This window comes from Pomacea canaliculata, linkage group LG1 (genome assembly GCF_003073045.1).
Source record: "Pomacea canaliculata isolate SZHN2017 linkage group LG1, ASM307304v1, whole genome shotgun sequence".
Taxonomy (NCBI): domain Eukaryota; kingdom Metazoa; phylum Mollusca; class Gastropoda; order Architaenioglossa; family Ampullariidae; genus Pomacea; species Pomacea canaliculata.
In genome coordinates this window covers 4,302,288-4,315,257 of record NC_037590.1, presented here as the reverse complement: position 1 = coordinate 4,315,257, position 12,970 = coordinate 4,302,288, and the positions used below count along the sequence as shown (strand labels likewise).

General features: G+C 42.5%; 2 protein-coding genes across 2 annotated transcripts in view; one reads left to right on the top strand and one right to left on the bottom strand.

Moving 5' to 3' along the window:
• The window catches only part of LOC112566770, a 31,866-nt gene extending 30,193 nt beyond the window's left edge, over positions 1–1,673 (bottom strand). The window contains exons 1-2 of the mRNA XM_025243121.1: positions 1,265–1,673; positions 131–898 (exon numbers count right to left, since the gene is read on the bottom strand). Coding sequence (XP_025098906.1) covers positions 131–656 — 526 coding nt within the window. The 5' untranslated portion in view covers positions 657–898; positions 1,265–1,673. The remainder of the gene's footprint in view (positions 1–130; positions 899–1,264) is intronic.
• Positions 1,674–2,826: 1,153 nt separating this feature from the next.
• LOC112573515 (mitochondrial thiamine pyrophosphate carrier-like) lies at positions 2,827–8,244 on the top strand. Its single transcript, XM_025253968.1, has 6 exons — positions 2,827–3,384; positions 3,848–3,989; positions 4,204–4,397; position 5,006; positions 5,509–5,694; positions 6,287–8,244. The coding sequence occupies exons 1-6, from the start codon at positions 3,259–3,261 to the stop codon at positions 6,592–6,594; spliced, it is 957 nt and encodes a 318-aa protein (XP_025109753.1). The 5' UTR covers positions 2,827–3,258; the 3' UTR covers positions 6,595–8,244.
• The last annotated feature ends 4,726 nt before the right edge of the window (positions 8,245–12,970 follow it).

Sequence of the window (12,970 nt, the reverse complement as noted above, 5' to 3'; positions counted from 1 at the left end):
AATCATTTTGTTTATAAAAGAATAAAACCATTTCTCAAATTTAGAATTATTACATGATGTCATACATAGGTCTAGGTCTAGCTGAATTTTCAGTGAAAAGCAGCATGCAGCGCTGTGTTGCACACCTTACCTTGCAGAGTGAAGCACCGCTCGGTGGGAAACATGTGACAGCGAATATTGCTGGGCCAGGAACCAGCTCGGTCTCGACTTCCATCAGATGGCAAACCGTTTCCCATTCTCTTGACTTCCTCCTTGGCCATCTCGCAAAGGGGTCGACAGGGAAGCAGCACAAGTCCTCTCATCCTTGAGACCGCGTCCTCGTCGTGGGTAGAATCCAGACAAGGAGGTAAATACAGGGTGCACAGGAAGGGTCTGACAAACTCGCTGCTCATGTAACCCCGCACGGAAGTCGTCATGTTGTTCAGAATCACCTTCACCTCCGCCTCAGCCTGCAGGACAGTCAGATGACCATAAAGATTGGGCAGCGCCACGCCGCGGGGAGGACCGGAAACACTGCATGGCCCTCCGTGTCCGAGAGGTTGACAACGGCTGTTGACGTCACTGTATCCCGGCTGTGGTCCCCGCGCCGAGGTGGACATGGTTCGGCTGCTGACGCTGATCAACGTTAGAACTACAACGGTCACCGCCGTCGCCATCTTGGCTACTCTGTGCAGGGAGGGGGAGCGCACGACCCACCAGCTGACCCTTCGACCCTGTCCCAAGAACGTCACGCAGGAAGTGCCACCGCTCTCCACTTTGACCACCTCGACCGCGGAGTTCAAACCTTGTTGACGTCACCCACTCTTGACTAACTCTAGCCTCCTTGTCGTATCCTTCTTGTTGATATCTCTAGCTTCTTGACTGTATCCCTCTTTGGCGACTGCTCAGTCTTACTTACCTAAACATAATGAAAACAATTATTTTCACTTTGTGCCTTACCCTCTAGAATTCGCATTCCTTTGTAAATAACGGGAAAATTACAAACAGATAAAGTTACCAACTCATCCAAAGTTAACAATATCCCCTATCGTTGCTCACAGCTGCACATAACATCGACACCTGTGATCACATGACAGTAATTACATCTGTTACCTAAACAGCGCGTCCCAAAATGCTTTGCAAGGGTGTCGGTTAAGCATCATAGGCGGTCAAGTAATTACATCATTTAAACATCAGCCACTTACACGTACGTAAGAAAAACTTTGCTTCGTGTCTACCGACCTGTTTAAACACATTGAGCAGAAAAATCGCTTTCGTAACGTACCTCGTAAACAGTTCCCAGTCACATGACCACATGGCAGCAGAAGTCGTTACTCAAAGACACTCGCCCTGCAGGCACCTTTCCCGCCACGCGGACCTGATCTGACAGCGAAGACACCGCAATAGTCGGAACTTTACAAAAAGTGGCGAAGCGAACACACCCTACCCCGAGCGCACGCAGTTCTGGTTCGAACTGGGGGATACCCTGGAACCACTGGCACCTTCGCTTCTGGAATCTGCACCGCAACACAGCATGGAGTGTCCGAACAATGGCGATCTCTCGGACCCTGCGGGAATAGACATCCTGGAGTCAGCGACCCCACCCCTTTTATCCCCACCCAGCTCAGACGACTGTAGGCCCCACCCGGTGGCGATCAGTGGCACCGTTGTGTGTAGCGGGGAGCGTGAAGGAAGCGCAGGTACGAGACTAGAGGGGTGGGGTGCAGCATGGAGGTGGGCGGGGTACAGGAGTTTTTGCTTCCCAGCGTACCGCTAGTGTACAGTGAGGCTTTCATTACGCCGGGGTGCAGGGTGGAGTGGAGGGCAGAAGGCCTGACGCGAGGGCGGCACTAGGATGGGGTGGAGGAAAGGCCTTCGTCAAGCTGCCTTGCAGGACTGTGAGATATCAGAATAATTGACAGCGTTGTCGTAGTCGAAAGGGCAAAGCGCGCCATTCCTTCACAGCGCTTGTCGCAGCTGCTGACAGCAGGCGGAGAACAAGGGGCCGCGCACTTTGAGGACGCAGATAACGTGTTCAAGGCGCTCTCTTGCTCTCTTCTATTGTCAGGATTTTTGCCAATGGAGAGGCGATATGCTCGGCTTCGTGGGTGTCTTTGATGTATACCCACGTGCGTGTAATGCGCATATGCAACACATGCACCTACAGGGCCGTGAGAGCGTGCGTTCACACACACACACACACCTTCACAGCCGTACGCGCGCACGGACACAAGGCCACACATGCTATTAGTTTCAACGAAATTGTAAGAGCAGGGGGAACAAGGGATGGTAGTATGAAACAATCATTCTTTATTATCCAACCACGAACATGTCTGGTATTTCTAAAACTCAATTCAGTGATAGTTTTTGCATTCAATTTATCTTCGATCATTTACAAATGTCTGCGAGTAGCACTACCAGGGAGAAGACATATATAATTAAAAGTAATGTTTGATAAGTAAGTAAAACTATCAGGACTGTTACCCTATAATGACAAATGCGGATTGCATAAAACAATCACCTAAGCATCAACAACCGTTTCCAGTTAGGGTATTCTGTATATAAACGCATAATTAATTTTTATTGTAGAACTATATAGAGTTAACGTATTGATATGCACCGAACTCTTTTCTAGATTACATTTCTTGATGGCAAAGGCGATGGGTGGTAAACTGTTTTTTTTTATTCTTAATTTTTCTTATTTGTTTTCGATTACACAAAAATATTATGCAACCTTTGAAGAAGCATAAGAACATTTATATTAGTATTCATTAGTGGCATCAAAGCGCAGGCCTGAAAGTTTGGTCATGAAAGGGAGAGTATACGCTTGGAAGGCGGAAACTAACAACAGTAGTCTCCCCTGAACTTGGTGCTAGCATGGTCAACTTCCTGTTCTCTACACTCTACAACACGTGTGTCTGCGTGCTCTTGACATTTCGTCATCATTCTTTTATGCTTAAGTATGAAGGTCAGGGGTCAGCTAGTGGCTCAGCACTGCTGACTGCTATCTTCAAGACTTCAACTGCACCGAGTGCACAGATTATATCAGGATCAAACCACTAGTTCTGTTGTCAACACTCTGAAATAATGAAATCATCATTGCGTGTGAAAAGTATACTGCAACATCATTCTTCGCAGCTAAATGTTAGCAGTTACAGAGACGACGGTGTCATTCTGTTATAAATACAATCAGTGTGAAGAATTTACTTGTTTTAATTGAATTTATCCTTCAAGAAACTTGATGAGCGGCAATGAAATAATAACTTAGTGCGTGTAACCATGGTGGGCTACAGTCCTGATAAAACTCATTTGTCTTCAAAAGAGTATGCTTTCGCTGGAGCAGCCAGTGGAGCTCTTACAAGATGCCTTGCTCAGCCGCTCGACGTGATTAAAATTAGATTCCAGGTAAATAAAAGGTAACGAACAAGGCATGCAATAGAAAAAGTAGATTTTGTCATCAAAGACTAAAGAGAATGCAATGTATATATATATATGCACAATTAGACAAAGTTTTTTAGTTGCTGGTACAAGTGAGGCTTAATGCTGATCACTTGTACTAGAGCATTAAGCCTCACTTGTACTAGAGAGCTACAGTTATGTTTAATACCTTTAAGACACTTGTCATAATGTGACCTTTTTTGACCTAGCCGCAGTTGCTAATGCAATTATATGGTGCATTAGGTTTGGTGTGTTAAAAATTTGTTTTTTAGGCATTTTCTTGTAGACATTTAAAACAAATTTTGTAAGATCATTCACGTACAGAGAATGTTGCATGTGTCTAAATTTAATAATGTCTTACATTATGCTCAAAGAGAAGGCCGGTAAGTTTGTATGCAGACAACATACTGTACTGTTTTATTTTGTACAGCTTCAGGTGGAGCCAGTCTCAAAGAGTGCCCAGTCCAAGTACTCTGGAGTGTTGCAGTGCACGCGTTGTGTTTTGCGTGAAGAAGGGTGGAGGGCATTATGGAAGGGGCATATTCCAGCGCAAGTTCTCTCCATCTTTATGGTGTTGGGCAGGTGAGTGGGAAATTGCTGTGCCAGTCTACACATAACACTTAACTGTGTTGCTTTGTCCAAACATTTTCTGTTTTCACTGATTTTGAGTACAAGAACAAATATAAAATCAGTTTCTGTCCAAATAAATTGCTTAGATACAAATGATATTTTGAGCACATAATATGCCAAAATCCAAGAAACGGTAAAGATTTTTTTTTTTTTCTTGTTATTTCCAGTACACATCCTTTGAGCTCTTCACAAAAGCAGCTTGGCTATTGTTTCCAGCTGAGCTAACCACTTCACAATGGCGTCCTGTTACTCACTTGCTGTGTGGAAGTCTTAGTGGTGGTGTGGCAACCTTTATTATTCAGCCTGTTGATGTTCTCCGTACTCGCTTTATCGCACAGGGTGAACCAAAGGTACATCTTAGGATGCATATTTTTTCTCTTGTATTAGGTTTTATTTACATAAAAACAGTGATTGTCATATGTTAATTCCTTTTTTTAAAACTTAGATGCACTTACTGGAAGCTGTATAGAGTTTTAATTTGTGTTTGTGTTTTATTAAACTTTTTTAGATATTTATTGCACTTGAACCTTTCAGTTAAAGAAATAGATGTACTTGCAACAAACGTCTTTGTTAAGATCTTCAAGTCCCTTGTTTTCAAGTGAATTACTTTCTGCTTTATAATGCTAGTTTATTTACACTTTATGAGTACTCATAATTTGTCACATCAAGGATGGTTTCAAACAACACACTTGCACCACACAGTTGCACATTCTTTCAACACACTATAAAACGATTGCCTGAGGTTGCCCATATCGTGTTCATTTCATTATCGAGTGGCTCAGCACTTTACAGACTACAACAAATACTTATTATGAAAATCTAAACGATATATACATGTTTACATCTGGGGCACTCCCTGCGATCAATAAGGTTCTAATGTTCCATTTGAATTATCTATCTTATAACCGCTCTAGCAATAATTGTGTACGTTACTCACAGTTCAGGGCCCCATTTTTAGGGTTGTTGCCCTTTGCATCTCCAGCCAAATTTAGAATCCTAATAACGCATACTACACTTCACATAGAATTGGTTGATCCTTCCCAGAGGGTAGGGGTAAGAAACTCTTTGGTTGCTCTGCGTAACTCAGCAGTTAATGAGACTCGAAGGCCACACATATTGACCATGTTGGTGAGGTGGTTTCCGGGGTCACAGCAGAGGTGCAGTGACGTCACAGGGCCAACGGTGCTCCTAACCCAAGTGCTGCTGGGTGTTGGCCGGAAGCCAATCGAGGAATGGTCCGGGGAGGCGATTCTTCCTCATCCAGAAGGGCTACAGATCATGGTTAGCCTTTCCCCTCTAAAGTTCTCATTTATTCTCCCATACATTCTATCTACACTTGCAGTCCATAAGTCACAAAGGGGTTAAACTAATCAGAAAAACAGGGAGGCTGGACTGGTCCGTGACATAATTGATAATGGTATAACATCTTGAAACACTGTTTTCTTTGTTTCTGTGATTCAGTTTATTTAGGGCTGGCAGATGCATGTAAACAAATATGGAGGAGCGAGGGTGCATATGGATTCTACAAAGGGTTAAGCCCAGCCCTGCTGCAGGTCATGCCACAGATGGGGCTGCAGTTTGGTTTTTACTCCCTTTTTACTGGGCTGTGGAACAAATCTAAGGGCACGTGGTTGTACAGTGCTCCAGGTAATGACAACATTTGTAGCCAAAAGGATGCAAACTATTGTGGCATTTTATTTCATGCTAAAAACAACTGTCAAAGAAAAGACTTTGAAACCTGGTTAGAGCCTAAAGTTGCTGGTTGAAGGCATGCTTATCCCCTATCACAAAAACCCAGCCAGAATGGGTACCTGATAAAGATGGAATATATTTCCTTTCATAACATTTGTTGCATATTTCTTTGGATTGCATTGCTAGTCAAACAAATAACCATGCTCTTAATTTTTTTCTGCTGATAAACACAATTTTCCTGTTTTCCTGAAAGTGATATAGACATGTTTAGTTACTGCCTGAAATCATGAAGGAGCATTTGTAGCTAAGACAGAGCCATTTTTTTTGTTTCTTGTTAAGTGGGGATATGAGAATAGGAGTGTATAAACACAATAATATGCAGAATTGTGAGTTGTACGTAAAAATAATATGTTAGTTTTGCTTCTTGATGACTTACTTTTTCTACAATATTTGAAAAATATGTAGTATAAGAAATGTAGTTTATCTAATGCTGTTTTTGCAAATCAGATTTTTTTTTTTTGAATCTTCATTCTCTTGCTTTGTGCAGATCAGCTCGAAAGCATAGTATGTGGAACTGGATCTGGTCTTCTGTCCAAACTTTTTATTTATCCCATGGATGTTGTGAAAAAGAGACTTCAGATTCAGGGCTTTGAATCTGCACGGCAGGGATTTGGGGCCACACGGCAGTATTCTGGAATGATCTCATGCCTGCTGCAGATAAGTTCAGAAGAGGGTGTGAGAGGTCTGTATAAAGGGCTTTCCCCTGGTCTTCTCAAAGCAGGTTTTGTGGCAGGTGTGAATTTCAGTATTTATGAGCAAATCTGTGGTGTCCTCACAGCTTTGAAGCAGCTATAAAATGACTTGTTTATAAGGTACTTTATTTTTGCCATTAGATTTTAAACTGGGGGCATGAGCAAATGATGTGAAACAAGCGATGCAAATTTATAAATTAAGCATGAGGTTGGCTTGTAAATACCTGTTTACTTGTTCCACCCAGATTTACAGCTAGAGTGAAAGGTACATCTTAGGTTAACTAAGCAGCATCGATATCATGGGATTCTGCTAATTGATCATGAATTTGAAATCCTCTCCACCTCCCTCTACAGCTATTCTCTCCACAACATCTAAGCCTTCCTCCTCTTCATGTTCCTCATCAGCCTACCTCCATCTCCATTTCATCGTCAGAATTTCCAAGAAAGAGATCGCACACCTCAAGAGCTGAGTATAGCTGCCTCACTATGTTTCCAGTTGGAAAAGACAGGTAGTGGGGGAAAATGCTGACTTCTGTTCAAACATACTTCCTTCGTTGTGTAAGGGAGATCATTGTGTTCAGAAATATCTAAACTATGTTATTAAGTTTTTCTTCTAAACCACAAGCTTTATAGCTCCAAGAAAGGTTTAGCTACACATGGTATACACTGGATGTCAGATTGTTTGCTGTTGTCAAAAGGTCATGTAACTCCTCATATCTTGCACTCATACATTTTGAATGAGGTTTTAGCTGTGATGTATCTGCATCTTCGTTGTTAGATTTGTGACATCTTCAAATGCTCCCTTTTGACTTGTGTTACATTGCATTGATTGAATTTTACACTAACTGAATGGTGTGGCATGAAATAGCTTGATGGTGCCTTTTCTCCACAACAGTGTTCAGGGAATGAGTTGAGGGTAATTCACAAAGGACATAGAACAGCACAAGCTGTTTATTTTTATCTTGTATTGTTATTGATATGAAGGATACACTGGCTTGCACTTGGCAAACAGTTCGCATAGGTCATAAGGTCACGTGATTGAGAAGACTGCATTGAAGCAGACAAAAGAGTTGTGTAATTTCTCTTATTAAATGCAACCCATTACATAACCTTCTACATTTTGCATTTGAACAAACACGAAAATAGTTGAGATTCAAAATGATCACGCTTTTTATTTATGAGATTCTAAACAGTTTTATTTTCCATGAGAATTCCTTTTTAAGCATATCTATTTACACTTCATCAAGTGAGGTGTCACTGCCACCTGCCTGGTTGTCTGTTTAAAGAACAGCTGTTATTTTTATTCTTTCAGTCTTTAGAGCAGACTAAAACTGAAAGTGAAGTTTTTGTTATCCATGAGCTTTTAAAGTGGTTTTGTTCACATTATGAAATGTTTGTATTCTTTGGTGATATTATTTGTTGTGGTTGTATTTTATGTGTGTGTAGAAGATAAAAAAAAAGTAACAACTAGTATAATGTCTTATTCCTGAGTCACAATATATTAATGCAATTTAACTTTTTGAATTTTGTCCATGGATTTTTTTATAACCTCATTTAATGTAAAGAGTTGTACAGATAATTTGTAACTGAATTAATTCCAGATGCAATGATCACTGATCTGAATTATGAGCAATCAAGATCTTTAGTTTTCAAAAGCATATGTGCAACATTGATTGCTCTATAATTTCAGCGAGATTTTTTTAGATTTGCTGTTAAAAGAAGGTCAAGAAATAAAATACATTTAACAATAAAATTTGTCTTTCAAGCAAGTAGAAGATGGTGGTCTAACAATTTCAAAACGCAAAGTTGTTACAAACGTTCTCAGACGGCTGAAGGGAGGTAAGCGTCGACATCATGAATTGAATGATGCTGGTTATCTCTCTTGGGCTGTGAGCGTGCAGGGCATGGCTGGCGCGTTTGCCACAAGTTCCTCTGCATCGGGTTATAGAACTTCTCCAAACTATTAGCCCAAAACTCATATTATTTAAGTTCGGCTTCTTCCAATGCAGCAACATGAAATTGAGGGACGATATACGTATTCCCCACGTAGGACGATTCGTGGCTGGTTTGGACACAATGACAATTCTTTATTTACGAGAGGTAAAATAAGCAAGAAAATGCTTTTTTTTTTTCGTTTAGCCCTCGCCCTTTACAAGGAAGAAAATTAACTGCATAAATGAAGTAATTAAGAATTATAGAAAAAATTGAGAATCGAAGGACTGGCGCACAACGAGAAGCAGTCACTCAAAGGCTGATATTTTTTTCATCAATGCCTTAACTATTTTCTGGGGCGTATGTACGAAGAGAGGGCAAGATGTTGCCCTGGAGCAAAATGGGGAACTAAAACATCTTGTCTCCGTAGTAATAAAGTGGTCTCTAAATATTGCAGATATAGTTTCACCCCTTTTCGCCTAGCGGTGGTTGGTGCACCTGGTCGTTGAACTTGGGAAGAAGTCAATTGAAAACCGTACAGATATATTCAGGTCTCTTTGTTGAAGTGCCCAGAGGAAACGAAGAAAATGTGTAGACCTTGATTAACCCTGTATTTTTGAAAATTGTGTCGAGTTTGCACCAACGAAAACTGAAGTATAAATATGTGCGCCCATACATGCTTAGATGCTAAAGCTTTTAAAAATGCGCGTGGTTCTGTTCACCTGCTTGCATCCTGAGGTTTCGCTCAGCAACCGTGTCTGATATTCTTGATTCTATCCTTATTCGACAAAAGTTGCTTTTTTGTGCTTTGTGACAGTAGCTGCTAAGTTTGAAAACGATTTACGGCCAGAAAAAAAAAAAAAAAACACAGTGTTAGGCTACGATCGGTTTCTTTTCCTCACGAGACCGTTAGCCAGCGACAACCACATCACAGCCACAGTCCTGTGTCTTGAGATCACAGACATCTATATTTGTAACGAACGTTTTAACGATGCAGGCAAGGCGGACATGACCTGACGCCATTGATACCACCTCACAGGGGAGCGCAGGGCAGGCGCCGGACCTGGAGACAACTCTGTCACGGAGAACCTCCTCTCTGTCGCAGGACTCCGACACCGTGGTCTCCAGAGACGCCAAGAGTCTGGGGGTGAAAAACCGACACCCCAATGGCGATGGTCTCTTAGTATCCGCCCAACATTCAACACACCTCCCCCTCCGTTTCCTAGTGAGACACTTCAGACTTCTCATTAATTTGTCACAGGGTCGGCTGATTCATTGTCAGCCTTGGCGGCCGCCGCACATAAAAATTGATAATTGAAATTTCAGTTGCTTGACTGCCTTGAACTGCCCGCAGCCCATGCGTCTTCTTTCTCTTGTCCTCCCTCACACTCCCCCTCCTCCCGTCTTGTTCTCAAAACTGCTCCAAATGACGAGGGTGAGTCCAGAGGCTTCTTTTATCAAATCTTGCTTGCCGAATAGCTTGACAATTTGATCAATGGTGCGTTCGTCGTGTTATCTTTTCCCTGCAGAAGAGGCTGGAAATAAGGCTAATCAGTCGAACGTTGGTGTAGGAGGCGCGAGCGATAGGGTTCAACTTGTGAAAGTGCACTGCCTGACCCGAGCGTACTAAACACTCGTACTTCGTCACACCTTCCTGGCGTGATCAAGTAATTAGCCAACTTAAGGCGGCTTCGATTCGACAGAGTCGAGCTTCCACTCACTCTGCTTGTCTGACACATCCTCCCTCCACAACTCCTCTCTCCTCGCTTTTTCATACACTCACATCATCTTTCTAGAGAACGGAGGAAACTGTTTACCTAGTAACCCGAAGCTGATTAATTTACAAAAGGTACGTTTTAAGTGTTTACCATCCCCTCCACCCCACATACTTGAACGCTTGAAGGCATAAATTGTAGAGCCGACACTATGAACACGACCTTTTCTTAACAATTAAAACCTGTTGGGCTTGAACACCATTCATGCCGAGAATTACGTCATCAGTAAGCCTCTGGTCACGTGTCGCTCAGCTGCAGCGCCACCTATCCTTTGTCGACATCGGAGTCCAGGGCTGGTAATTACAAGGACTCCCTACTCAGTCGCTGACCTGTCATTTCCGGCGGACTTCCCCCAGAGGAACTCGTGGCGGGTCACTTCCGGCGTCCGACTGAGGTCTCGCTCGGAGGGGGATGTCATGGATGATGGGAGGACAGCGGGCGACCGACACCCTGGCCTAGAAAGCCGGCCTTGGTGCCTTTGTCTTCATCTCCGCCATCATCTGCGAACAGCTCGAGGTTATTGTCCTCGTACCCTGGCCAGCCATCTTGTAGGAGCTCTCCTGTCTCTGATAGTAAGAAGAACGTATTCTAAAAGCACAACTTGTCCTTTCAACAAAATATAGCTGAGCGATTATTTGACCCAGACAAATTGCTGCAGAGACACATTAAAACTATTGTTTTTCAGTTTTTCTAGCTGTCCACTCACTTTTTCTGATCTATCGTCTTGCATCCGCAGATGGCTGTTAAGCAGCTACATCCTCTTTCATCGCCTCGTGTTCTCACGAAACCGTTATCAGTATATCTAAGCGATTTCTCATTCTCGCAATTTTATTAACGGGTTTTCCTTATTCTGACATCGTCCCTTCTTTGATCTCAGATACCTTGTCTCTGCTTGCGTTGAAGCTTCTTTTCACTCGTTCCTTTGAAGGTAAGTAAGGAGCGATAGTGCAAGGATAGCTTTAGAAGCCCTTCCGAAGTAGCAAGGGAGAGCATTCGCCGACATTATGTCATCGTGTGGAAAGAGTCGTTGCACGATCCACATTTGTGGCCACCGGAAAGTCTTTGTCCACGTGCTGGCGCCGCTCGCCTGCCACTAATGCAGTTATCGGTCCTTTTCACTGCACTCTTTTTTGTGGGGGACTAACGAAGGGGACACAAGGGAAAGCACTCATCCACACAGGGTGGCGCTTCTTCAGGAGGTGCGAGTTCACTCTCGCTTCCTGAAAGATGCCATTAATTTCGCACAGGCACATCCGTTGTTGAATTGACACTCTTTTTTTGAAAGCCAAGACCACGTGGACAAGTGACTCAGAAATAGTTGTCAGTACTTCTTCCTCTTGTCTTTATTTCTCTCTCCTTCACACACACACACCCTCTACCCCCCTCTCTCTTTCGCTTTGTTAGATACACCTGTAGGTATGCTGTTTCACCTTTAGTTGTTTACTTTCCTTCGTTTATGTATTTAACCTTTGGTTAGTCCTTGTGAAGTTGCAGAAGCTAGTTGTTTGCTCATGCGATAACCAACACTGTGTTTTCTACAGTCACATTGATTTTACTTGTTGTTTCCATTATGTAAGCCTCGGATAGTTTGAATGCTTGTAAATAATTTTAGTTTTTTAAAACTGTATAACGTTGTAAACAACAACAACAATTATAAAAAGTGACGATGAGGAAGGTGGACAGACGAAGAATGCTGCTGACATCAGAAGCTACTGAAGAGGAGAAGGTGCGGTCATCTAGAGAGCGGCGCTTGCTGCTGTTGATGCAGATGCCTGTTGGCAGGTGGCAGGTGGCCAGACAGCGAGGAGCATTGTAGAAGTTTAGTAAGCAGGCGCCAAACCCATGATCATCTTGTAGCCGAGATTTGACATTTTGTTACAAACTTTTCATGAGACAGGAAGCCAATGAAGCTGATTTAATGGTGGAGTTGTTGACTGGCAACGTGGCGCTCTGAAAATTAATTCCACACCGGCATTTGGATTTTTTTGTGTGTGGAAATTCATGAGAGCAGGAGTCTAGACAACTAGCAAGGAGTGAATTACTGTAATCAAGTCTGGAACATGTAGAAAGAAACAAGTAGTTTTGTGGCGCCGGCATTCAACCATCATCCAACATAACCAGTTCTTGCAACTCAAAATTGCATATCTGACAAATTGGAGTAATTTCTAGTTTCCGTTGATAATTTGGAATCCATCATCAAACCCAAACTTTTTGCACGAGAGGAAGGCACAATTTTGCAAAAATCAAAAGTAACATATATTCTTATAAAACAGTCTTTCACAAGAAAATAAGTGCCTCCAGCTTGCAATCATTCAAGTTATTTCTGTTACGGGTCATCCATAATTTAGTCACAATGCGAGCCTCCCGTGTGAGCATCAGGAATGGAAGTGTCAGTAAGAGCTTGCATGACTGATGGAGCAGTGTGCAGGAAATTTTAAAAAAAAATGCATTAGCATAATTATTGTCGATTATAAGAAGCATTTAGTGAAGAATTAATGTCTTTGCCGACTAAAATTCTGAAAGAAGTCTTAGCACGATCACAAGATACGGTGTCCTCAAACCCTCGGTATGTCTCCAAGAAGTAGGTTGTTTGTTTGTTTCTGTTTCTTTGTGGCAGTTTAACAGTGTCAGGGTGGGACTTTAGTTGTCAAAGCCAAACAAAGAATTTTTAGTTTGTAGGGGATATGTCACCTAACAATGCATGACATCACGTGATCTGCAATTGCAGACGAGGGTAAAAGGTCAGCTTGTCACGCGGAAAGGAGGCTTTTA